Genomic DNA, 27443 nt, shown 5'->3' with positions numbered 1-27443 from the left:
CCATCCAAAATGGTAGATCCCGATGGTTAGCATTTTGAGGCAATTTCTCAACCATGTGGCAAACCAATCAGGAAGTTCTTAAGTGTTCATAACTGCTGGTCAAAAAGAAATGTCATTTATACTGTAGCAAGCATTTCCTGATAAAGCTAATGTTTCTGCATTCATTCATTTATAAAATAGACACCCCAAATCGATTGGACAGTTCCTCTTCGTCAATCCCTGACAGGGAATTTATTAAGTCACTTGATCTTTCATCAAATGAGCTGGAGAATATAGATAGCATCAGTCAAAGCTCTTGCTTAACTACTCATTTGGAACATCTTGAGAAATTAGAGCTTCATCAAAATGCCCTTCCATGCATTTCTGAACAATTGTGTGAGGTGAGTCTAACAGTGCTGGAATATATATTTATGCCATAATATCAACGTATTTACTGTATCATAAAGCAGTTTAAAGTGCCCACTAAAAAGATCCAATTCATCCTTCTTTCTTTCAGAGCTTGAAGTGTTTAACTTATCTGGATCTGCACAGTAACCATTTTAAATCGTTTCCTCCATACCTGTGGAAAATGCCTCATATAGCACATCTTGATATCTCCCGCAATGAGATTGGTCCTTCCTTAATTTTGGATTCAAAGATTGTCTGTCCATCTCTAAAGCTACTGAATTTATCATACAACCAATTGTCATGCATTCCCGAATTTCTCTCCAATGTTGCACAAAACCTGGAGCACCTTATATTAGAAGGGTAAGAACAGGTCATGGTGATTTTGCTATATGGTTCTCAAGGGTTGTTGGCAGCAGTGAATTGAAAGATGAGGAAAGGACCTGTAGGTCCCTCCATATGATGCTGTATTAAAACTCCCAGCATCTCTGACCACTCGAGACCAACATTTACAGGGTCACCCCTGCCCTACATGAAAGTTCTGTGGCTGTGTATGTCCCAGTTCATCATTTTATGAAACCCTATGAACCTCTCCACCGCCACCCAGCCATACAGAAGGAGGAATGGGAGCATGGGAGCCTGAGGTTTCCTCTGGCTCATTCCTCCACATAATGTTAAACTATGATTTAGCATGACATGCAAATGTGGCCAATGCACTGCAGCCCAAAGTGTGGGCTGCAGACCTCTAGCATCTTTTAGAATCATAGAATCATAGAGTTGGAAGAGACCACAAGGGCCATCGAGTCCAACCCCCTGCCAAGCAGGAAACACCATCAGAGCACTCCTGACATATGGTTGTCAAGCCTCTGCTTAAAGACCTCCAAAGTAGGAGACTCCACCACACTCCTTGGCAGCAAATTCCACTGTCGAACAGCTCTTACTGTCAGGAAGTTCTTCCTAATGTTTAGGTGGAATCTTCTTTCTTGTAGTTTGGATCCATTGCTCCGTGTCCGCTTCTCTGGAGCAGCAGAAAACAACCTTTCTCCCTCCTCTATGTGACATCCTTTTATATATTTGAACATGGCTATCATATCACCCCTTAACCTCCTCTTCTCCAGGCTAAACATGCCCAGCTCCCTTAGCCGTTCCTCATAAGGCATCGTTTCCAGGCCTTTGACCATTTTAGTTGCCCTCCTCTGGACACGTTCCAGTTTGTCAGTGTCCTTCTTGAAGTGTGGTGCCCAGAACTGGACACAGTACTCTAGGTGAGGTCTGACCAGAGCAGAATACAGTGGCACTATTACTTCCCTTGATCTAGATGCTATACTCCTATTGATGCATCCCAGAATTGCATTGGCTTTTTTAGCTGCCGCGTCACACTGTTGGCTCATGTCAAGTTTATGGTCAACCAAGACTCCTAGATCCTTTTCACATGTACCGCTCTCAAGCCAGGTGTCACCCATCTTGTATTTGTGCCTCTCATTTTTTTTGCCCAAGTGCATTTCATATGCATCTTTTTTGTGTATGCTACTTATAACTCTTATTTGGTTTTCTGTTTTCCTAGTAACAAGCTTTCAAGTGTATGCTCACCGTTATGTTTGAAGGAACTGAAAGTGTTAAACATTAGTAAAAATGCTGTATCCTTCTTGGCTGAGAATTTTCTAAAAGACTGTTTGAAGCTGGAGACACTCAATGCTGGGATGAATTCACTCGGTGAGTGTATGAAGTGGCACAGTATTATGGCTGTGAGGCATGGGAGCAAGTGAAGTGGGGTGTGTAGGAGGAGAAGGAAAATGATGTAGTTAATATTTGTGCTTTTGTTTGCTGTCTACTGCAGTGTATTTATAAGACTAGTACTGTCATGAGTCACTTTTAGTGTATATAAGTCCTTGGTTTTTGTATTGTATGTTTTTTTTAAAGGTGTTCGTCACCTTGGATGCCTTTAGGCAGAGTGGTGACTGGGAAATACTATAAATTAAATATAAAACCAACCTGAAAAATAGAAAGCTTTAGTAATTGCTATGCCACTGTAAAAGGCCTTACTTTCTCCTTAAAAGGAGAAAGCCATGATTTTCGCAAATGTGTGAACAATAAATGGGGTGGGTGTGTTTTGTGCTCATACATCTGCACCCAAAAGAGAAATGTCTTGTTAGAAGTGGCCCTAATGTTGCCATTATTACAAGATGGGAAATTGAGGTTGAGAGATGATGACCTGCACAAAGCCGCTTGTCAAATTCATGACTTAGATGTGATTTTTAGTCCCATGCCATCTTTACATGTCTTTTCCAGGCTGATTAATTTTATAGCGCAAAACATCCATAGCTGCTGCTAATTTGTGCATTAGGATCCAGACATCTTCCAAATTTCATGTCCAGTCCTGATGAGGCAGAACCCGTGGACGGATCAGGGAAATGGAGATCAGACAAATAGCCTGAGGCAGAGGATGTTGAAACACGAAGTGTTAGGAAAGCAAAACAGTAGATGTCTCTTATTTCAATGGTTGGCATCTGTCTGTCTCAGGAGACAATAAGAGTGTGCCTTCGGGGCTGAAGTCAAACTGTTGGTTATAGTTAGATTATATGATAACTGCCTTCCTATATTGTGTGTGTTATTTAACAATTTTACTAACTGGTAATGTAATTGCTTTTCTTTTTTCTGTTTTTAGAGGCCACACCTGATTTGCCGCCTAACATAACTACATTGAAATTATCTCAGAATAATTTTTCTAGTATTCCAGAAGCAATTCTTCTTCTCCCACAGTAAGTTTCTACAGTATTTCCCTTTCTGAATAATTGCATGCTCGTGTAGCCAGTGCAGAGATTTAAGGATAAGCAACATGTGTTGCTGCCCCACTAAAACAGCCCCTCAGTGGCTTTCTGCATCAGCTGCAGAAACCAAACAGTCTTTGAAGTTAGCCCCACATACAGCACATTGCAACGCTCCAATTGTGAAGTTGCTACAGCATGGGCTGCTGAAACCACACCATCCTGCTCAAGCAGTGGCTGTAGCTGGTGAAGCAGCCATGCTGGGCATAGGCTGAATCCACCTGGCACTCTAGTAACAGGGTAGAACTGAGGAGTGTCCCCAAGCTACACTCCTGTTCCTTCAACAAAAGCGCAATTCCATCCAGCTTCCCTAAATTCTAGACCTCAGAACCATGCACCCACAGCATCCAACTTTTCAGGATTCAGGCTCACTTTACTGGCCCCATCACTGCCTCCAGGCAGCACCTGCACAGTCTCGATCCTGATTCAGATGGAATGGAGAGACAAAGCTGGGGGGGGGGGTGTCATCAGCATATTGGTTACACTGTGCTCCAAAACCCAAAATAAAGTCTTTCAGAGGTTTCATATAGCTATTAATTAGCATTGCTTCCTTAGGGGCAAAGCCCTTTTGGGAGAATGTAAGGTGGTCTTCCAAGTCAAACTCTGTCCCACGATCGTCCAGGTTCTGCTTATGCATAGACTTTGGAAATCCAACTGTCTGTATTCAAAAGACTTAACATGTATGTTGCTTCAAAACTGCATTTTCTGTCTCTATCTTGAAGCTGAATGTCCAGCAACTCTGTCATAGTTCGGCTATATTAAGTCTTTCATAGACTGTCCTATGGCTTTCTTAGTTTAAGAATGTCTGAGGATCAAAGCAGTCCTAGTCCATCTATCTGATGGAGACCACAATGAGTGTTCTAACAGATGCCACTTAGGCCTTATTAGTACAGTGGTGCCTCGCAAGACGAAATTAATTTGTACTGCGAGTTTTTTCGTCTTGCGAGTTTTTCGTCTTGCGAAGCACGGTTTCCCATAGGAATGCGGTTTTAAGAAAAAGGAAACAAACTTGCAAAACGTTTTTGTCTTGCGAAGCAAGCCCATAGGGAAATTCGTCTTGCGAAGCAACTCAAAAAACGAAAAACTCTTTCGTCTTGCAAGTTTTTCGTCTTGCAAGGCATTCGTCTTGCCAGGTACCACTGTATAGAAACAGAGATAAACAGGCATCCACTGGCTTAATCTTCAACACGGTGGGTAAAATAAATATGCCTGTTCCAGGATAATAATTTTTTTTAGTGTATAGTTCTTTGAAATAATCTTCTCATAACAAGTTTGCATATTCCTCATTTTCTTTTTAGTCTGAGATCAGTGGATTTAAGCAACAATAAGATTACAACTCTGCCTGGGCCAGTTCATTGGAAAACATCTAATTTAAGGGAGTTGCTGTTTAATCATAATCAAATAAGCATCCTGGATCTGAATACAAAAGCTTTCTTGTGGTCTCGGCTCGAAAAGCTTCACCTCTCCCACAACAACTTAAAAGAGGTAAGCTGTGAGCTTCACTATTAATAGGGTGGTTGCTTTTAAGAATGATATTCTTACTTTACCACAGCGCAGTTCTATAAAAAAACACACACACAACTGTTTGATAGGGGCAAGGTTTTTCCTATGATTTCTTGTCGTTGTTGCTTTATTTTCAAACTTACTCTTTCAACACCCATTTCTTTGGATGCCTGAGTAGCAAGGTGGCCTTATCACTAAACAACTGCGTAGGGTAGTACTTCTGCCACAGAAGCCAATGGGAAAAATTGTGCTGTGGAGGAATCACAAGAAGACAAAGGAAGAGCCACAAACTTGATACTATAAGTATGCAAGGAAGGCTGAGACAACAGGCAAAAGTCTCCCCCAAAACAGTTTAAACAGGATCAGGCTGTATTTCATTATGCCAACAGCTGTGTGTGATGGATGGACAGTGGCGCCCTAATAAGACCCAGTGAAGTAGTTGTCCTGGAAGGGGTCAGTTTACTGGCCTAGTTATGAGAAAAGAGTTATAGAAAGCTCTGCTTAAGCTTAGCAAGCCAGTGGACACAGTCAGTTTGGTGAGACTCTTAAGAGGAGGGAAGGAGAGGGACATCTGCTCAAAGATCCTCAAATGGTGAGGAGTGCAACTTTGATTAATCATTTGCTCCTTTTCAGAACCCTGTGTGTGTGTGTGTGTGTGTGTATATATATATATATAGGTATGTGTAGATTCATATTTCTTTGGTCCATCAATGTTTTCAGAGGGATCACTAAGAATGAGTCACTAGGTCCAGGATCTGTAGGGTGATGTCTGAGCAGAAACATAACACCATTTTTAAATAGCTCTCCAAGGGTATTAGCATGCCTAAAATCAGTTTTGCAAAGGAGTAATATAGCATTTCTATAGAAGGATGCATTGCTACTGGAGAAAAATGATTTATTCTAAATTAATCATTTGTTCCAAATTGCAAGCTATCCACTGTAGATAAAATATGTTTATGTTGCAGATATTGTAGAATAGTAAATGAAACAAGGGATTTGCTATATTAATTATTATTTGTTCATTTTAGCTGTTGACATGCTTGATGTTGCACAGATAAATTACTCTATCCCTCCCCACAAGAAGGATTTTTGTTAATATGCTTCCTCTCTCTCTCTAGATTCCTCCTCAGATTGGGTTCCTTGAAAACTTAACATCTTTCGATGTAAGTTACAATCCAGAATTAAGAAGCTTTCCTGATGAAATGGGAAAGTTATCCAGAATATGGGACCTTCCTTTGGAAGGATTAAATCTTAACTTTGACTTCAAGTATGTGGGATGGAAAGCCAGAGACATTATAAGGTTAGTTATCTCAACATTCTTATGGGTGGGTGTGTATTGACTGTTTAAAAACAAAACAAAACAATACCAACAGTATACCTATCAATTCAATTTAATTTGTATGTTTAAAAAATGGACAAATTGTTCAAAACAGGAAGGCTGAAGTGGCAAATCTGTAAGAGTAAATTTGGCTGCTTTTTTGTTAATGTTTTAGAATTTGCTGGTATCAACAGGATCTGTCTTAACAGGTAAAACTGCTAAGCTGCAGAACAAAACTATGCAATTGGAATAAATAAAAAATAAGGACAAATTTTTACATAAGTAAAACTTTGTGGGATCATGGGCTTTCTGATGCTCTCCCTGCCCCCATGATGGTCACTGGCTTTAAACAAATAACTGAACTGAGCTGAAATGTAATGTAATGTAATTAGTCTTAACTAATGGTTAATTGAAACAAGCCATAGAATCACAGAATTGTAGAGTTGGGACCCTGAGTGTCATCTACTCCAACCCTCTGGAGCAATGCAGGAATCTCAACTAGATCATACATGACAGATGGCCATCCAACCTCTGCTTGAAAACCTCCAAGGAAGGAGAGTCCACAACTTCCCAAGGGAGACAGTTCCACTATCAAACAGCTTTTACTGTCAGAAAGTCATTCCTGATGTTTAGTCAGAATCTCCTTTCTTGTAACTTGAATCCATTAGTTTGAAGTTGGCTTTTTTCAACTAACTATAGGTAAGATTAGCCACAGGTTGTCCACGTTCAAACAAAACACTTCTTTGTAGTTGGTCTGAAATTAAAACTTTTGGTCACAACCTCCTGCTGTTCTGATGGGGAGTGCAGGAGTATACAAGTCTGTGACTTCTCTGCCTCCTTCTCATAGCAATAAACTATACATAATGCTGGGACGCGGGTGGCGCTGTGGGTAAACCTCAGCGCCTAGGACTTGCCGATCGTCAGGTCGGCGGTTCGAATCCCCGCGGCGGGGTGCGCTCCCGTTGCTCGGTCCCAGCGCCTGCCAACCTAGCAGTTCGAAAGTACCCCCGGGTGCAAGTAGATAAATAGGGACCGCTTACCAGCGGGAAGGTAAACGGCGTTCCGTGTGCTGCGCTGGCTCGCCAGATGCAGCTTGTCATGCTGGCCACGTGACCCGGAAGTGTCTCCGGACAGTGCTGGCTCCCGGCCTCTATAGTGAGATGAGCGCACAACCCTAGAGTCTGTCAAGACCGGCCCGTACGGGCAGGGGTACCTTTACCTTTATACATAATGCTAATATTAATGTTTTGCAACTTGATCTGCATGGTTCATATGTCTTTATATATGAAGGAGTGTTTTTTTTAATTACAATTTTCTTACAAAGGTTCCCTCCCTTACTCAAGGTTTCTTCAACAGCGTTTAAAGAAAGCTGTCCCTTATAACCGGATGAAGCTCATGATAGTTGGAAATACAGGCAGCGGTAAAACTACACTGTTACAACAATTAATGAAATGCAAGCGACAAGACATGGAAATTCCGAATGCGACAGTTGGCATTGATGTGATTGACTGGAGGGTTACAGTGAAGAGTAAAACAAAGAAAGAGCTTGAATTAAGTGTCTGGGATTTCGGAGGTATCTTGTCGTATTTACATTTAACATCAAACTTGGCTTATGCACAGTGGGGAGATGGAATCACAGCTACTTCCTTATCAGTTGTGCCCCCATACACTTTTTTTAAAGGTCCAGTTGTGTAGTCCCAAATGGCATAGTTGTTGTTTCCTATATTTTATGTAGATTAATAACTGCATGGCCTTAGTCTGTTTGGTTCAGACCTATGCACAAGGCAGCCTATGAGAGTGAACAGACCTGGCCAGTGGCTGGTGTAAGTCTCAGTATAAATGTGTGTTACGAACTTCCAGCCTTGTCCAAATCCAGCTTGCAATGATTCATCAAAACAATCTTAGGTTACATAGTAAATATTGGGTGGCTCATAACATTTTAGCAGTGTGAAAATACAAGTGATCATTGAACGTTTGTAATGAAAGTGTGTTGTCAGCCTTGATAGGTAAGGTGTTCGGTCTGGTTTAGTAGTCATAGAAATAGAGATAATTGCTAGGTTTCAAAGACTTAAGCATGCAGACGCAAGAGAACTGTGCACAACCTGCAGCCTGCTTGCTTATTTATTTATTCGATTTATATACCACCCTTCATTCAAGGATCACAGGGTGGCTTACAGTATAAAAAGACAAAAAACATAGCACAATGAAAAACAAAAATACCTCCCCCACCCCTGGACGCACACACATAGTTTAAAAGGCCTTAGATTGTTTAAAAATCTCAGAGAAAAGGAATGTTTTCACCTAACACCTAATGAAGGCACCAGGCAAACCTCCCTGGGGAGAGCATTCCACAAACAGGAAGCAACTGCAAAAAAGCCCATTCTGGGGTTGCCACCCTCTGGACCTTTCCCTTTACGTAGTTAATTTTGTAGCAAAATGTATAATATCCTTCCAATATTAAAAGTAGTGGAAATTGTTGCAGAGAAGAAAGAAACTGGATCCTGTCAAATCTGGGCATAAGAATATGAATACTGCTTCCAAATTTCAGGGTTCTTGGGAGTGTGGTTACCTAATTTGGACTCTCCTGGTGTGTTTGTGGGGAGCTTTTCAGAACAAGGTGCCTCTCAAGCTGTGCAATGTTCTTTTTTTCTTAGCCTAAAAAGGTTTGAACTCTGGGGGTTTTCTGTAAGAACTGGAGGTTGTGCAGATTACAGTATAGGAATGTTATTGTGGTTTTCTGTGACCTAGAGGAGAGTAAAAGCAAGTGCATAACACAAAAAAATGATGTTGTTATTTAGGCCAGGAGGAATTCTACAGTGCTCACCCCCACTTTATGACCCAGAGAGCTCTGTACCTTACTGTTTATGACCTTAGCAAAGGAGAGGCTGAAGTGGATGCTATGAAGCCGTGGCTGTTTAATATCAAGGTAACTTTATCATACTGGAGGTAGTACCCCCAGTAAGGTGGGTCCAAAGTTTGTTGAAAACACATTTGTGTGCTCAGGCTTTTCCTGACAGTGTTATTGGCCTGTCTTAGATACTGTTGTTTTTTCTTCATATTTTCTTTAGAGTTTATTAAATTATAAATTTAATAGATATAGTAACAATAACATGTTTTGTACTATGCTCATAAAATGTTATGTAAGATCATAGGTGGACAAATTTTAAATATTCGTTTTTCAAGTCTGCATATAGCATTACGTAGTGTCCCAGTTTGCACATAATACTAAGCCAAATCATGATTTAGCTCAAACAATCAAGATTCCAGACCAAAGTTCATGGTTGCGCAGTGCTCTTCTCCTAATCTACCTGAGGCTAAGTCTTGGTTTGGTTTAGCATTATGTCCAATCCTGGGCTTATAGTTTGTCTCGGTTCAGAGAAACCATAAACCTAGAACAAACCTAGAACTGGTGCAGTGACTGTTGAATGTCCAAACTATATGTGATGCACTTTATGGGAAATTTACTCCAAGGTGTAGGGGCAATGACTGACTCAGCAAAACCATCCTAAAAACTGTATATTATGTACTGGATGAGAATCTTAATCAAGCACTGTGATTATATGTTCTTTGCAGGCCCGAGCTTCATCTTCACCTGTGATTCTCATTGGTACTCATTTAGACATCTCTAATGACAAACAGCGTAGAGCTTGTGTCAACAAAATTACCAAGGAACTGATGAATCAGAGGGGATTTCCAGCAATCCGAGATTACCATTTTGTGAACGCTACTGAAGAGTCTGATGCTATGATGAAACTTAGAAAAACTATAATAAAGGAGAGTCTGAATTTCAAAGTAAGCCATGCCATTCATATAGATACACGTTCACATGCAGGAAAGTTTACTGTAGCACTTTTTTCTTTAAGGCTTGCAAAGTTGAATCAAGCTTATGGTCCCATTTATTGGAACTACTACACAATCTGCAGTATGGTATCTCCTTAATGAGCCAGTGTGTTGTAGTGGTTAAGAGTAGTAGACTCATAATCTGGTGAACCAGCTTCGCTTCCCGGCTCCTCCACATGCAGCTGTTGTGGGGGAGGAAGGGAAATGAGATTGTTAGCCGCTTTGAGACTCCTTAGGTAGCGATAAAGCGGATATCAGATCCAAATTCTTCTCTTCTAATGTGCAAAAAGCATTTTACCAATCCTTATATCATAACCTTACAACAAAAAGTAGTTCATAAGTTATTCTCATTGCATAGACAGTGACTGTAAAGGCTTCAGAGAAATTGTAAATAATGCAAAGTATCCCAGTAAAGCCACTGTTGGGCTCCTTTGTAGGAAGGTGTGGGGTATAAATCTAATCATCAGGAGAAGGGAGAAGAGATTTGGAACTAGAAGTCAAGTATTATGCACAGTGTCATGTGAATTGTAAGTCGAGAACAGTAGAAATAAGTCAGATGGATTTGTACATTTCTATGTCTTAAAACACACTCTCTTGTTTTCTCTTAAGATTTGTTGTGGTTGTTTTTGCTTGCCTTTTTCCCAGAGTGGGATTCAAGGTGGCTTGCACAAATTATCATGAAAAAATACAAAAAGGTAAAAAGATAAAAAAAGACAATAGTTTTAAAGTAATTAAATTCTAATAGAATTAAAACAATATGAAAACAAATCTATTAAAATACTGGTAATAAAAATAGCACAGCACTTTTAAAAGCACTCTCCTTAAAAAGTGTCAGTTCCAAATGGCCTGTTGGAATAAAACTGTCTTCGCCTGCTAGCAGAAGGACAATGAGTTTTGGCAGTGGAATAATAGAAGGAGGTCTCCTTCCTCCACTGTCTTAGCACTCTGCTTTGACTGAGCCAGCACTGCTGAGGTCAGTAGCATTGGGAAAACCACCTCCTGCTCTGACAGAGTACAAGAGCAGGAGGTGAAGAACTTCCCATCTTCTTCCACCGCAGCAGCTGCCCAGGCTACTGAACGGGCAGAGTGGAGGCCGGCCAGCCAGGATTTGGAGTTCCATTTCCCATGACATCATGGCTGTGATGGGGTCCGGTTTGGCCTAGAAATGGGCTCAGACTTGACCAAACTGTCCCCCAAGTTTTGGGATAAATCATTTAGCTTTCCAAACCTGAGTAAGGAGGTTTGACCAATCACTAAAGAATTCATAAAAAGGTCTAGACAGAGCATGTTTGTTCTACAGATCGGAGACCAGCCCGTTGTTGGGCAGCTAATCCCAGACAGCTACTTGGAACTTCAGAAGAGAATTTTAGAGGAGTGCAAAAATGTTCCAGCTGAATTTCCTGTGATTGACCACAAGCGGTTGTTAGAATTGGTGCAAGAAAACCAATTGCAGTTGGATGAAAATGAGCTCCCCCATGCTGTTCACTTTCTGAATGAATCAGGTAACATGCATCATCAAAATATGTTGTTCTTAGCTTTTGCATCCTTTCCACCCTCCCTCCCCTCCCTTTTTTCTTACAGCTGGATTCCTACAGACTCATACCCTTAACTAGGAGAGAGACGACCCTGAGGAAGGTATTTGTAGGGAGAATAGATAGGCAAGAAAAAAGGTAAAGATGCCACCCATCACTGCTCCTCTGCAAATGCCTCTCCTTGCATTTTAGCAAGTAGAAATGTGTTTAGGAAATGCGTTTGCTGCAACAATGTATATTTCTTCCTTCGCTCTAGCATAGTTTTGGTGTGTGAGACTATTTTCAAGGGAATTTTTAAATGATTGGAAGCCCCTTGCTTACCTGCAGTACTGCCCCAAGATTTTAAACAATCTATCCATGTCTGAAAATGTACTACAGTGGAACCTCTGGTTATGTACCGTCCTCCTTATGAACGCTTTGGGTAATGAGCTCCACTAACCTGGAAGTAGATGCTCCTGGTAGTGAACTTTGACCCAGGATGCGAGCGGAAGTCGTGCACGGTGGCAGCAGAAGGCCCCATTAGCAAAAGCGCACCTCAGATTGAGAACAGTTTCGGGTTAAGAACAGACCTCTGGAACAAATTAAGTTCGTAACCGGAGGTACCACTGTATGTACATTTCTGTTTGTTTATTTCTGCTAAGAATAGCACACCCCATGTATAAAAGTTTTGATATTGATCTGAAGTAGAATATCTTAATTTTCTTCTAAAATAAATAGACAACTGCTGAGATTCGTATTGTTGCATTAGTGAAAATTGCTTTGCAAAAATGGGTATATTGGGAGAAATTTGCACTAAAATGCTGGTGAATCTTATTGAAGATCTTTTGAAGAAAATAAAATCACAAGCTGATGTGGAAACGTGAAGAAGTGAACATAAGATTGGAAAAAATAGAAAACGAAACTGACAGATTTCCCCATCCCTAATCCAAACGCACTGTTCCATCAAAATTGTCTTCTTCCTTTAAGATTCAGTGGAGTCTTGCTCTTGGCTATTTTGGGTCCAACCTACCACAAGAACCAAGCAGTGCTAATATCTACAAGTACAATATGTGTTGATTAAAATATTAATTTGTTCTGCTCTTCACCCAGGTGTTCTGCTCCATTTTCAAGATCCGGCACTTCAGCTAAGTGACTTGTATTTTGTGGACCCTAAATGGCTATGTAAAATCATGGCACAGGTGAGTTTTCAGATGTTTTCTTTTTTTGTGACCAACTGAGTTCACATCGACCTCTTGCTTTCCTGCTTCAGGCCCCACTTTTTTTTTCAAGAACTCTGAGTTTTGTTTCTTTTCCCTAGATCTTGACAGTGAAGGTCGAAGGCTTTCCTAAGTACCCAAAGGGAATCATAAAGCGTACCGATGTAGAGAACTTCCTGCTAAAGAAAAGCAAATTCCCTAAGGTTTACATGTGTAAATACTTCAGGCTTCTGGAGAAGTTCCAGATAGCACTGCCACTAGGAGAAGATCAGCTCCTTGTTCCAAGCAGGTAAACAAAAGGCTTGAAGGCAGGTGCTGTGTTAAGGAAATGTAGTGTTAGAACTTCATGACTTGTTTTATCTTTGGTCTTTTTAGACTTGCCCACTAATCAGAACGATGAAGAACACCTGAGAAAGAGACTCATTGCACATTCTGGCTACTTCTAACCCCTGCTTTCAGTCTATAGAAAAAAATAAAATCAGAAATAATAAAAACAACTTTACTTTTTCTTCCAGCTTGTCAGACAATAGGCCTGTAATAGAGTTACCACACTGTGAAAACTCTGAAATTATCATAAGGCTGTATGAAATGCCCTATTTTCCCATGGGATTCTGGTCCAGGCTAATCAACAGGTTGCTTGAAGTGTCACCGTTTATTCTTTCAGGAAGAGGTACATTAATTTTCACATGGCTCCATTATTGTTCTCCTTGGCTAAAACGTGATTAAACATAGGGAGTCTTGGGTGGGAGAGGGGACAGTATCCCAATGCAATGTTGAAAGTAACTCAGAACTCTTAATACTGAAATTGCTGGCTTCTTTTTGTTTCCTTTAAAAAAAATCTGTTGGGGTTTTTATATTTTCTGTTTGATTTCTAATATTTTTACATGGCATTAGTAAGGGGAAGTGACCATAGCCTATACAGAAGGCCCCTGATTCAATCCCTAGGATCTCTATTTAGCAGAAATGCCTCTGCTGCTGGAAAATTGATGCCAAGTCAGGAATAAACAATAAGGAATTAAATGGTAGTCGGATCCAGTATAAATCAGTATTCTGAACTGGTATAAATCAGATTCCTGATACAGTAGTAGGTTATTTACAAAATTACAAATTGGGGTGGGCACAGGGGAGGAAAGGTTGAAATAAATAATGGAGCTAATTTTGCTTACTAATTTTTATTGTGTTATAGTTGAACCCTAGCCTTTGCTGAATCAATATTTCATTATTTCAGTTTATCTTTCTCAACTGATTCATGACATGTTATATATGCTCTGAGGCCATACTAACATGCAAATATGCAGTTACCTACGTGTTTATGCTTTGCACTTTCATGCAGTGATATAAAATCATGGCAATATATAGCTAAGAGGTGGTGTGCTTTGTCAGATAACCTGTGTAGACTTACAGCAGGAAAATAGTCTTTGCAAAGCTATTTTTTTCTTTCTCTGCAGAACGAGCTCTTCGTCCTAACAGGATGTACTGGAGGCAAGGCATATATCTGAACTGGTCACCTGAAGCCTATTGCCTGGTTGAATCAGCAGTTTTTGAAAACAACCCAAACAGTTTCCTCAAAATTACTGTGCCTTCTTGCAGAAAAGGTTAAACTTACACCAGAGTGAATATTTTGGGGAGGAGAATGCTGTTGGGTTTGCACTTTGTAGCTGTAGCACACCACGGTCCGAATAATATTTTCTTGACTCTCATCCAGGTTGCATCCTCTTGGGGCAAGTTGTTGATCACATTGATTCTCTTATGGAAGAATGGTTTCCGGGTTTGCTAGAAGTGGATGTTTGTGGTGAAGGAGAAACACTCTTGAAAAAATGGGCTTTGTATAGCTTTGAGGATGGTGAGGAGCACCAGCAAATATTACTTGATGACCTTCTGAAAAAAGCAGAAGAAGGTATCTAGTGCTTTAACAAAGCTATCCTGAAATACCTTTTCAGTGTGCAAATAAATGTATGTCTGTTCTCATCAATATACTCGTATTTTTATCACAGATAGCCTAATTCACAGGTAGGGGACCTTCAGCCTGGGGGGGCGTGATTTGGGACCACCAAGGATCCCGATTTGGTCATGAGACTGTTTTCCCCAAGTCCCACCAAGATGCCCCACACCTGACATCGTTTGATATCAGGCATGGAGTTTATGCAGCCATGTCTGCAAAAGAACTATTGTGAGCATAACAGTGCACTCCCAATTGTTCCTCTGCAAGCAAAGCTTGCATTTGGGGCCAAATACAAGGCCCACTGTGATTGGTTCCAATCAGGAGCCTCCCAAGTGCAGCCAATCCGTCAGTGGCACAACTTGATTTTTGTACTGAATTTAAATTCAGCACTGAATGCAAACACCGCTGAGATCAGCTGTACTCAGGAACTCCTAGGATCAACTTCATCCTGGATGGTAAACTCCAAACAGCTTCTGTTAACTGCCAGTACAAATATAATACATACTGCAGCTCTGGATATCATTACTTCTGTGGTTTCTGTATGCTTCTGTTCAGCTCCCAGTACAATGATGCATTGCACAAATATATCTACAGCTATAAGCCAAGATTTTGCACCTTCCAAAATAACAGAAGTTTCACAGTGGTAATAAGCTGTTTGATTTGATCTTTCAAGTTACAGAAACCCTCTGTCCAGAGGACCTTTAACAACAGATCAGTGTTTTCATTGGATGCTTCACAACAAATGATGCCATTTAACCTCTTTAAATACATGGCATTTATTCAAAGGTACATAGAATTTTATATGTATCCTAATACATATATGCATGGAATAATGGATACCATGAGTATTTGCAGGGGCCAGGTCCTGAGCGCAGTGAGGAGTTGCAAAACCAGGCCTTTGCTGTGTGTGTTTTGGGGGAGTCGGGTGCAGCCTGCCAGGTGTGGCCAGATCAGGAGATGCATTTTTCCCTGGCTCTTTGCCACAACAACATGGTTTATTTCCAGCTGTTGCCAGTTCCTACTTTTGTTCCTGATCCAGTTCCTGATCCTACTTCAGCATTCCTAGCCTTGCTCCAGTTCCTTCTCCTTCTCCAGTTTCTGCCCTCCATTGAACTTCTTAGCATTGTTACCATCTATAGCCTGGTCCCGGCGTGTCGGGTCTGGACTGCTGCTGCCAACGACCCGGACCGTGACAATCTGTTCATTCAATCTTTTGTATTTCTGTTTCTCTTTATCCATATAGGTGACCTCTTGGTGAATCCAGATCAGCCAAAATGTACTATTGCAATTGCCCGAATTGCTCCAGACCTGATACTGGCAGATTTACCTAGAAATATAATGTTGAAAAATGAGGAACTAGTATTTTGCCAAACTCCAGAATTTCTTCTAGGTAACTATTATTGTTGCTATAGCTGTGAGACTGCCAGCTTGTATAATTTTCCAAATTGGTATACATTCCTTGAATCAAGAGGGGCATACTTATATGAGAGTAGGCCTATTGGTACTGAACACCCTGATTACCCTAGTACATAACATTTTAACATTTATCCATTTTCTTCTGAGTTGACTGAAATAGATTAACTGTGCAAATTGATTGATAAATTATATGAGGCCTAATTTAACTTGTTCATTGACCAGTTCTTGAGAAGTATAGGGAGCACCTATATTGTAGAACATACAAAAAGGAATTCTTTGTACTGTATATTTTAAAGAACGGGCCCTGGCAAATTTGGGATGGATTACAGTCTATATATTTTTTACATTGTGTTCTGTTTTCTTTCGGGAAAGGTGATGGTGGATTTGGATCTGTATACCGTGCTTCTTACAGTGGAAATGAGGCAGCTGTAAAGATTTTTAATAAGCACACATCTCTTAGACTTCTAAGACAAGTAAGTCTTTGAAGAGCTTGTTTGAGAGAAGCACCCTTTCTAAAGGTTTCAGCAGCTTAAAAGAAGAAAAACTCACTTTCTAAATATTGTGAACCACTTTTTGAATGGCTTGAGGGACTGGGTGAACAATTTAAATCCAGATAAGACAGTAGTACTGCTAGTTGGGGAAACTGGTTATCCGCAGGTTTTTGTATCCCAGGGTTATTTTTGTGTTTTTGTATTTTTTAAGTTTATATTTTAATTGCTTGTGCTTGGCCACCTTGGATTTCCTCTGTAAAAGAAATGGGGGCTATTAATATTTGAATTACCTTAACTTTTAAGAATTTGTGTTTCTGGCTTATAGGGAAGTTATTACAAGTTAACACAATAACTTGTCGTATAACATTGGCAAAGTGGAGATTTAGAAGCCCTTCCCAAATTGTTTTCTGACACTTTGTGCATACAAGATAGAGCTGGCTCCAATAATCTATTTGACCTCCCACCCACCTGAGCACAGAATTGCCACTGAAAAACCAGTGCTTGTGCTTCTGTTGTTTCATTTTCATTTTACTGTTTCCAGGAACTTGCAGTGCTTTGCCATCTTCATCACCCTAGTTTAGTGCTCTTGCTGGCTGCAGCAGTGCGTCCCCGAATGCTTGTCATGGAATTAGCACCAAAAGGGTCTCTAGATCGATTGCTGCAACAAGACAATGCCAGCCTAACCAGAACACTCCAGCACAGGATAGCTCTACATGTAGCTGATGGCTTAAGGTAAAACTATCTTTAAATGTTTGTTTCAGCACAAAAATATCAAAATGGATTTCCCCTCATTGCAATAAATGTTTCTGAATATTCTATTTCTGCTAAGTAATTTTCACTTATACTAATGGATTTCCTAAATTTGATAAATCTGAAGTGTTGTGCACTCTGTTCACATATGACTAGATGTTTTGAAGCTGCCTTGTGGACTGGCACTACTTCTCATTTTCAATATTTCCAATACATATATTTTTCTCACAGGTATCTGCATTCAGCAATGATCATCTACCGTGATCTAAAGCCCCACAATGTGCTTCTCTTTACACTGTATCCCAATTCAGCGGTCATTGCAAAGATTGCCGATTATGGTATCGCCCAGTATTGCTGTAGAATGGGGATAAAAACATCTGAGGGCACACCAGGTATGAAGGACTTCATATTTAATCAAGTCAAGGTAGCACATCAGTCTCTTGTAGTGTAACAAGGTTAACATCATGACACATTCGAGAAATGCAATTTAGAAGAACTAAATTTTCCAAAGCCAGTGACCAGCCTGACTCTCCCCATCCTAAGGGGAAATGGTTTTAAAGTAAACGATTACTCTTTTCCATTTGGGAACACAGGGTTAACTCCTGCTTCCTAGAACCCTGTCAGGGTCCTGCAGGTAGTGATGGCAATTTTTCGTCTTCATAAGCCTTTCCTTGAACATACACAATTGCTTTTTTTCCTATGTCTCTGTAAAACCACTGAGCAGGACTGTTCAGGGATACAGAATAAGAGGTTTCAACATGCGTTATTTTAATAAGCCGGCTTGCAGTGCAATGCTAGTCATGTCTACTCAAACATAAGTTCCATTGGGTTAAATGGTGCTTACTTAATGTATTTTTAATCTTTGTTGGAAGCTGCCCAGAGTGGCAGGGGAGACCCAGCCAGATGGGCGGGGTACAAATAATAAATTATTATTATATTACTCTCGGGTAAGCAGTGGTGGGGTTGCATCTTAAAACAGGCACAGAATCTTTACTGAATTTGAAAAACAAAATCGGCTTTGCATGCAGAAGGTTGTTGCTTGTTGACTCATAGCCAGGCTTGGACTTTGAGTAGATGTATGAGAGCCTGTGTATAAAGTCCTTCAGTGACTTTCTTATTCTCCTTTGTATATTATGCTTCTGTGGAAAGAGAGACAGAGACCGAGTGTGAGAGATGGTTTTCTTATTAACGTTCATGATTGCTTTCTGGAAGCTCTCAGCTCTTTTTAGGCCCTAAATAGTTGGTGTTCATGTGAAGTTTCTTATGTCGCTTAACATAACTTGAGATTCCTAAATTAAAACAACAAATACATCAACAGCATGGCAAGAAGCATAACAATTAATGACTTGGGTGTTATTTTTTAGGCTTCAGAGCACCAGAAGTTGCAAGAGGAAATGTTATTTACAATCAGCAAGCTGATGTTTATTCATTTGGCTTGCTCCTGTATGACATTTTAACAGCTGGTGGGAGAATATTAGAAGGCATGAAATTTCCTAATGAATTTGATGACTTAGCTATCCATGGAAAATTGCCAGGTATGTTTACTTCTCCTAGTGTTCAATACAGTGGTTGTTGCATGAGCAGTAGACAGTACTGAAAGCCAAAAAGGCAGAAGAGGAAGGGTTTGGAATAAAGATATCAAGTGGCCTGGAAACTGAAGGCACTGCAAACATTCGGTGCACAGTGTTCCATTAAAACCAACAGAAATTCAGGGCAGCTAATATTATCTGGCTCAACCACTGCCGTGTAGGTTTACAGAATGCATTGTGCCTCCTTATTTTTGTTGATATACTCAGGTTGTTCACTGGTGGTTTATTTTTCATTATTTAATGTCCTTCTCATATAAGATGGTATGTAGGACATTATGTGTATTATGTGTGCGCACCATTCTGCATGGGTGGGGGTGGTTCATTCTATTTTTTTTTTTTTTTTTAAATACATTTTTATTGAAGTTATACACGGAAAACAGACATATATGAAAATACAGAGAAAAAATTACAAAAGAAAAAAGAAAGAAAAAAGAAAAACCACACATCCGAAAAAAGAAAAACACACAATCTGAACTTCCCTCCATCCTTTTGATAAGTATCAAATATCTCCTTCCATTACGTATTTGATTTTCAATCTATAGTCTTAAATTCACTCGCTGGTCGTATTGTTCTAACCCCGTCAATTCACTTTAAGCATTTATTCCAATATATTTCCAAAATTTACTCCAATTTTTCAGAAATTTCTGTTCATCCTGGTCTCTTATTTTACCTGTTAGTTTGTCAAGCTCAGCATAGTTTACCATTCTAATCTGCCAGTCCTTTATGTTGGGGATGGATTCCACTTTCCAATATTGTGCCAACATAATTCTCGCTGCTGTGGTGGCGTAGAGGAATATCGTCCTATCTTCCTTTTTAATTTCTTTATCCATCATTCCCAACAGGAAGGCTTCAGGCCTCTTGGGAAAGGTATACTTAAATATTTTTTTAAGTTCATTATAAATTAATTCCCAAAAGCCTTTCACCTTTTTACATGTCCACCATAAATGATATAGGTCACCCTCCACCTCGCCACATTTCCAGCATCTCTTATCCTTTAATCTATACATTTTGGCCAATTTCACAGGGGTGTGGTACCATCTATATAGCATCTTCCAGATATTTTCTCTCAATGCCATACATGCTGTAAACTTTATGTTACAATTCCAAACTTCTATCCACCTTTCAAAATCAATATTATAACCAAAGTCAATTGCCCATTTAATCATTGCCTCCTTCACCTCCTCATCTTTGGTGTACCACTCTAGTAATATATCATAAATTCTGGACAGGGTTTTATTATTGCCTTCTATTACTTCTATATTAAATTTTGATTTTTTATCATCAAAACCCGCCTTCCTCTTATCCTCTTTTAACAAATCATTCACCTGGTGGTATTGCAGCCAACCAGTGAATAATTTTTTTATTTCTTCATAAGGTCTGAGTTTGGGCCCTTGGTCAGTTTTTCTTAACATTTCTTCATAGGTGGCGTTTATCTCCTCCATATTTATTTTCTTAATCGTTAAGGCCTCTATTGGTGAAATCCACCATGGGGTTTTTCTTTCAAGGAGGTTTTTGTTCCTTTCCCATGCTTGATATAATGGTCCCCTAAAAATATGGTCTAAGAAACTCTTGTGAACTCTCACTTTCCCATACCAAAGGTACGAATGCCATCCGTACCAATTATTAAAGCCTTCCAGGTCCAGTAGCTCTTTATTCTCCAGTTTTATCCAATCTTTTACCCAATATATACAAGCCGCTTCATAGTATAAGCTTAGGTCCGGGAGAGAAAAACCCCCTCTTTCTTTTTTGTCTATCAAAATTTTCATTTTTATCCGTGGCCTTTTCCCCTGCCAAATATACTTTGCCAAGGCTCTCTGCCACTCTTTACATTGTTTTAGACCTTTAAGTATGGGGATGGTTTGGAATAAAAATAACATTCTAGGCAGAATGTTCATTTTAACAACAGCTATCCTCCCCAAAAAGGAGAGTTTCATCCTCCCCCAAATTTCCATGTCTTTCTTTATACTCCTCCAGGTGGCATCGTAATTATCCTTGTATAGATTTATGTTCTTGGCTGTAACCCAGATCCCAAGATATTTCACTTTCTTAGCTACCGCAATTTTGGTCTTTCTTTCTAGATCTATCACTTCTTCCTTTGTTACATTTTTAACTAACATTTTGGTTTTGGTTTTATTTACCTTAAGTCCTGCCACGGCTCCAAATTCATCAATTTTTTGTAAAGCTTCTTTTACGCTGTTTTTTGGATCTTCTAAGGTTAGTACGATGTCATCTGCGAAGGCCTTGATTTTGTATTCCCTCTTTCCTACCCTGACTCCTGTGACTTCTGTTGCCCCCCTCAGTCTCTCGTTTAATATTTCTAATACTATTATAAACAATAGAGGGGACAGGGGGCAGCCTTGTCTAGTTCCTTTATATATACTAAAATATTCTGTTGTGGTGTTGTTTATTACCAATTTTGCCTTCTGTTCCTTATATATAGCTTCTATGCCTTTTCTAAATTTCTCTCCCATTCCCATCATTTCCAAACTTTTCTTCAAGAAATCCCACGAGATGTTATCAAACGCTTTCTCAGCATCTATGAATACCAAGGCCGCTTGTCTATCTATGCTCATATCCAAATATTCAATAATGTCTATCAAGTTCCTTACATTGTCCCTTAATTGTCTCCCTGGGAGGAAGCCCGTTTGATCTTTATGTATTCTGTTGTTCAAAACCTTTTTTAGTCTTTCTGCCATTATATCTGCAAATAGCTTATAATCATTATTTAGTAGTGAAATTGGCCTATAGTTTTTCGCTTCCAAAGTATCTGCCTCTTTTTTGGGAATCAAAGTAATATATGCTTCCTTCCAGGTATTCGGGATCCTTCCTTCCTTTAATATATTATTCATCACTTCACCTAACACTGGAGATATTTGGTTACTTAGTGTTTTATAATATTTGGCTGAGAGCCCATCTGGGCCTGGCACTTTCCCATTTTTCATCTTTTTAATAGCCTTCTTTATCTCTTCTTGGGTAATTTCCTGGTCTAATATCTCTTTTTCTTCTTTTGGGATTTGTTTTAAATGATGTTCTTGCAAAAACTGCTCTATTTCTTGTTTTGTTTCATTTCCTCTTTTATATAAGTCCTTATAATATTTTTGAAATATCTTCCTTATTTCTTTTGGCTCTTCCACAATCCTTTCTCCTTCCCTTATCTTACTAATCGTGTTTTGTTTTCTTCTTTCTCTTATTTGCCACGCCAAATATTTGCCTATCTTGTTTGCGGATTCAAATGTCCTCTGGTTCATCATTTTAATTTTCCATTCTACCTCTTGATCAATTATTGTAGAAAGTTTAGTTTGTAATATCTTTATATTCTGTTTTGCAATCTCCTCACTGGGGTTGATGATTATTTTTTTTTCATTTTCCATAATCTGTGTTAGGATCTGTTCCTTCTTTAACTCTTTTTCTTTTCTTACTTGGCTATTTTTCTGTATTAAAAAGCCCCTCATAACTGCCTTTCCTGCGTCCCACACCGTCTCTATAGCAGTTTCCCCGTTTAGATTCCATTTAAGGTAATCTTCTATTGTCTCTATTGCCTTATTTACGATCTTCTGATCATTGAATAGAAATTCATTCATTCTCCATCTAGTTGTTTTAATATCCTTGCCTTTCAGCTCACTGTAAACCGCATTATGGTCATTCTAACATTAAAGCAAGGTTAAGGAAATATTTGTGTAAGCAACAAATATTTACACTGAAGAGAACAAAGTTACCGTATTTTTCGCCCTATAGGACGCACTTTTCCCCCTCCAAAAATGAAGGGGAAAAGTGTGTGTGTCCTATGGGGCGAATGCAGGCTTTTGCTGAAGCCTGGAGAGCGAGAGGGGTCGGTGCGCACCGACCCCTCTCGCTCTCCAGGCTTCAGGAAGCTCTCCGCAAGCCTTGGGAGCCCGCGGGAGTTCCCATTGGGTTCCCTAGGCTTGCGGATAGCAGCCTGCATCTCGAAGCCTAGGGCACGCTGCACAGCGTGCCCCGGGCTTCGGTTCCCCAACCTGGTTTGGAGGCTGGCGGTGGGGAGAAGCGCGCTTCTCCCTGCCGCCAGCCCCTCATGCTCGGGGGACAGCAGGGAGGCGAAACGCCGCCATCCCGCTGTCCCCCGACCTGGTTTGGGCTTCAGGCAGATATCCACAAGGCGTGGGAGCCCGGCGGGAAGTTGCGCCAGTCTCCCAAGGCTTGCGGAGAGCTGCCTGTTCTGGGGGCTGGGGTCGGGGGAAGCTCCCACCCAAAAACTAGGCGTGTCCTATGGGCTGGTGCGTCCTATGGGGCGAAAAATACGGTACATAACAATATTAAATAACAGTGTACCATCCACTGCTTGGAGTTCATGAGTCAGGACCAATATTTTAAAATTTGTAATTTGTTTAATTCTCTGCGTCTTGATGCCGAGAGTAAATTTTGGGCTCTTCTTCGAAAGAACCAAGACTTAGCAAAATACCTCATCTTATACACAGAAAAATATGGTACTTATGGGAGAAATGTACATTCTTTTCAAACCCATTTTGACTTAAGGAATTCTTTAAAAGCAATTGATTTTACTATAAAAAGGTAAAGGACCCTTGGACTGTTAAGTCCAGTCCAAGGTGACTATGGGGTTGCGGCACTCATCTCACTTTCAGGCCGAGAGAGCTAGTGTTTGTCCACAGAAAGCTTTCCAGGTCATGTGACTAAACTGCTTCTGGTGCACAGAGGACTGTATACTTAACACTGGTCTGTGTAGTTCTTTTTCTTCATCTGAAACTCAAAAACTTAAATTCTAGATCCTGTCAAAGAATATAGCTGCACCCCCTGGCCAGAAGTTGAAGATTTAATTAAGAAGTGTTTGAAAGAAAATCCTCAGGAAAGACCTACATCTGCTCAGGTAGGCATTTGCTGTGGGTTATGTGTTTATAAGTGGAAAAGACCATCTGATCTGCTGTATAAATGAATGTGTCATTAAATGCCTTTCTAAACAATACAGTGTATGCAGTATTGGCAGTGCATTTTATTACTGTGGTGTAAGAAACATAATGTATAAGAAGGAGCCATTACTCACTGTTGCTACTAATGTGGTATTTCTGCAGGTTTATGATATTTTGAACTCCGCAGAACTGGTCTGCTTGATGAGATACATCTCAGTACCCTCTCCTTTTGGAGCAGATTGCATGGTTGCTACAAATCCAAGTTGTAAGAAGACAGGAATCTGGATAGGTAGCGGAAACTTAGAAGCAGCACAGATCTCATTTATTGATTTAAATTCAGATGGACACAGGTGTCAGGTAAGTGTAAAAGCTGGTGCTTAATACAAATGCTTCAGTCCTGGTAGATGCAGTATATAATAAACGTCGTGCCTTAATTAGTAGAATCTCAAAGGGCAGTTAATTCAGCATGTATATATATTTGCATGCCATAGAAAGGTTTGTTTTGTTTTGCATTTTGTAATGGAGATTTCTTTTACATATCAGATCTATCAGTCTCATAATAGCATTCAATTACATACTCATTTGGTAGAGGAATGATAATTGTTACCATAGCTGTTACAGTTTTCACTGTTAGCCTAGCAACAGTGAGTCCTATCTTTTAAACCTCTTTATGTGTCAATAAGTGCTATAATCTTACGGGCATATAAAACATTAAATAAAAATATATGGAACCCTGACTTTAAAATAATAAATTTTAAATTTTTGAGAGAGAAAAAGAGGACAGCCCAAAGGAGATGATAGGAGGCAGGCTCAATATGTCTTTTCGCTGGAAAGAAGTCAGAGCTCTGAACTGGAACAAGGGTTCTGGTTCAAAACAAAAGAACACGTGTTTCAGGACCACAGTCAGCAATCATGCAGGAGAGCCTAGTATTCAGGTGGTGAACTTTTCGAGCTGCTGGGACTTGGCCAATGGAAGCTGTGCCGGGCTTTCTTGGTCCTCAGAGGAGATGGCAGTCTATCAGCTTTCATAGATAAAGGTACTTCCTCTGAAGGCTGCGTGTAGAATCTGGTGCTTTGTAGGCTTACTCGGGATGGGCCCAGTGAGTGGATTCATTTCCTCCTTTGAGCTGCTACTCCTTGGACATTCAAGAATCCAGGTTCGTTACTACTATGAGTAGAGGAAGGGCAGCAGGGAACTGGTCACTTAATCTTTGCTCCTTAATGTACTGCTGCTTACAAAAGTGTAATATTCAGAGAAAGGGAAAGTGCACCCGACCAGCTGTCCTTAGAGAAAAAGAAGCATTTACATGTTCCATAGCCCCATGGTAGCTACTAATTTTGGAAAGATAAAGTAGTCAGTCGAATGGAGCTTTTTCTAGAATTCGAGGGAATTGGTAAAATAAAAAGATAATAATAAAATTAATGTGTTTATGTAATTGTGTCCAGATGTTTACTATATATATTGTTCCCCACCAGGAAATTGCAGATAACAGAGTATTGTGCATGGCCTTGGTAACTCTTTCTGCAGAGAAGGAGAACTGGATTGTAGCAGGAACTCATTCTGGTTGTTTGTGGGTCTTTCACGCAGAAGAGGAGAAGCCCAGGCACCAACTTCAGAAGATGTCGGATTCTGTCACATGTCTTTACTGCTACTCTTATGCAAAGCAAAAGTATGGTTGTATCTAAGTGTAGATGAAATTTCATAATTATTAATTATTTCATAATTATTAATTAATTATTTCATAATTATTAATTAGAAAAGTACAAAAAAATGTCCACCCAGAAATAATTTTACATACCTTTGCATCTCATACCTACATATTCAAATGGCTTAAATGGGTTGTTGTGAGAATTATTATCGCCTTTGTGCAGGTGTTTAATTGCAATATTACTTGAAGGGTAGACTTTTCAAAAATGAAATTGAATGCTTTTGATTTGTGCTTCCAGTCATAATACTGCACACGTATATTGGTGCATCTCACTAAGAATCATGCTTGTGTAATGGTTCATTTAGTATGCAGTGAACGGTTATTTCTATAAGAATCATGCAGTGGTTTAGTAAGAGATATATAATCAGTTTATTTCAATGATATACTTGCAAAATTCCCTGTTTCATTTCAGCAAACAGAACTATTTTTGTGCTGGTACAGCTGATGGACAGCTAGCGGTTTTTGAAGACACAGCAGTAAAGGTACATCTGCAACACTATCTTCCAGTAATTCTGAAGCAATGAAACACATACATAGTTTTTGATGCACTTCCCCCTTTTCATTTGTGTTCAAAGGTTAGAGGTCTTTCTAAAACTCTTTGACAGCTGATGCTATTGAAATATCACTGAATAGGGAAGCCACATAAAGGCCCCTTTCACACATTATGGTAAGCCATAGCCTGAAACAAATTATGGGTTACCACAAATGAGCAGTGGCCTTTTGCACAATGATCAAATCATGGCTAACCTGCTCCTCTCTTTCCTTATAAATATAGTAAACTGTACAAACGGCTCAGGAATTTTAATCAAAATCCATTTTATAAACAATGTTAAATTCATTTATAGCATTACAGAAGAATTGTGGATCGTACTCAATGAGTTTCATTCCTTCACTAGTCATGTTTACCTCTTCAACAATTGTGTCTCCTCATACTTTCTCGTTTTCCATAATGCTTATGAATGCATCTTCGTTTATATTTAAGTTGTTTATGCTTAGAAATTTTAGATTTTGTATATCCCATTATTTTTTTTAATGTAATTATTTTTAGGTTTCAAACAGATTTTATATATGTATATAGTTTTAATTTTATCAGTGTTTAATTGTTTTTAATGATTGTTCCCCCTATATTTTTAGCATTTATTAATTTTATTTGTAAGCTGCTTTGAGTACCGCCAGGGAAAAAGGCAGGGTATTTTGTTGTTGTTGTTGTTAGTATTGAATGACCATGCAACAACATGTAAAGTTATGTATATCAGCAGGGACTGGTGTTTTATTCATGCCTGGAGATTTTTCTCACCGATGTTTTTTGCTATACTTCCAGTGCAAAGATGCTGCACCTTTGAAGATTTTACAACTTGGAACCCGCAGCACCCCACTTATGTGCTTAAGAGAATCTGTTTATTCATGTGAAAAAAATACAATCTGGGGAGGCTGTGGAACAAAGATTATATCATTTTCTAATGTCTTCTGCGTCCAAAAAATCATTGAGACAAAAACAAGCCAAATGTAAGTTCATTTGTTTTAATTTTCACTACATGCCTTTGTCTCTTTTGGTTGTGTTCTTTAAAATACATCATTTATTCTTTAAGTATCTTGCTTATTTTTTTGCCTGGTACTTCTCTTTACAGTTACCCTATCTGCATCTTTTTGGCGGAATCAGGAGAATAAGATTCTCCTCGCCCATCCATGAGAAACCTTATTTGGCCTTATCACTTGTAAAATATAAATTGTGTGATAAAGTTCACCAAACAGTTTACAGTTCATATGACTGAGGGTCAGGGAGTCCCAAGTACTTTCACACTTGCATAAACGTTGCACGCCTTTGTCAGATTTATTTTTCCATTTATTTCTATTATGCTGATCCATGTGTATTTCTTATAAACGCCCTGGAATACATTTTTGTGCGAACTCCCACTGATTTTCCCTCGTGAACTTTGGACGCCCAGAAGCTGATCTGAACAAATCCATGGATGTCATGGAGGTAGTCTTAAGTGACATCAATTGGCAATAAATCAAGCCCTCATTGAGCATATATAAACGTTTGCAC

General features: G+C 39.5%; 1 protein-coding gene across 1 annotated transcript in view; it reads left to right on the top strand.

Moving 5' to 3' along the window:
• Window positions 1-27443, top strand: part of LRRK2 (leucine rich repeat kinase 2) — an 82015-nt gene that overhangs the window by 45103 nt on the left and 9469 nt on the right. Inside the window, 25 exon segments of the mRNA XM_082239387.1 lie at window positions 181-380; window positions 497-747; window positions 1949-2097; window positions 3050-3143; window positions 4508-4694; window positions 5831-6012; window positions 7374-7603; window positions 8829-8956; window positions 9604-9822; window positions 11171-11372; window positions 12492-12580; window positions 12700-12887; window positions 13114-13268; window positions 14047-14193; window positions 14304-14495; window positions 15784-15930; window positions 16329-16429; window positions 16989-17179; window positions 17429-17589; window positions 18562-18732; window positions 23547-23647; window positions 23850-24044; window positions 25164-25357; window positions 25809-25878; window positions 26718-26902. Coding sequence (XP_082095513.1) covers window positions 181-380; window positions 497-747; window positions 1949-2097; window positions 3050-3143; window positions 4508-4694; window positions 5831-6012; window positions 7374-7603; window positions 8829-8956; window positions 9604-9822; window positions 11171-11372; window positions 12492-12580; window positions 12700-12887; window positions 13114-13268; window positions 14047-14193; window positions 14304-14495; window positions 15784-15930; window positions 16329-16429; window positions 16989-17179; window positions 17429-17589; window positions 18562-18732; window positions 23547-23647; window positions 23850-24044; window positions 25164-25357; window positions 25809-25878; window positions 26718-26902 — 4129 coding nt within the window.

Source organism: Podarcis vaucheri (assembly GCF_965113315.1).
Source record: "Podarcis vaucheri genome assembly, chromosome: 10".
Lineage (NCBI taxonomy): Eukaryota > Metazoa > Chordata > Lepidosauria > Squamata > Lacertidae > Podarcis > Podarcis vaucheri.
The sequence above is the reverse complement of the archived record's forward strand: the minus strand, read 5'-3'. Positions and strand labels throughout refer to the sequence as shown.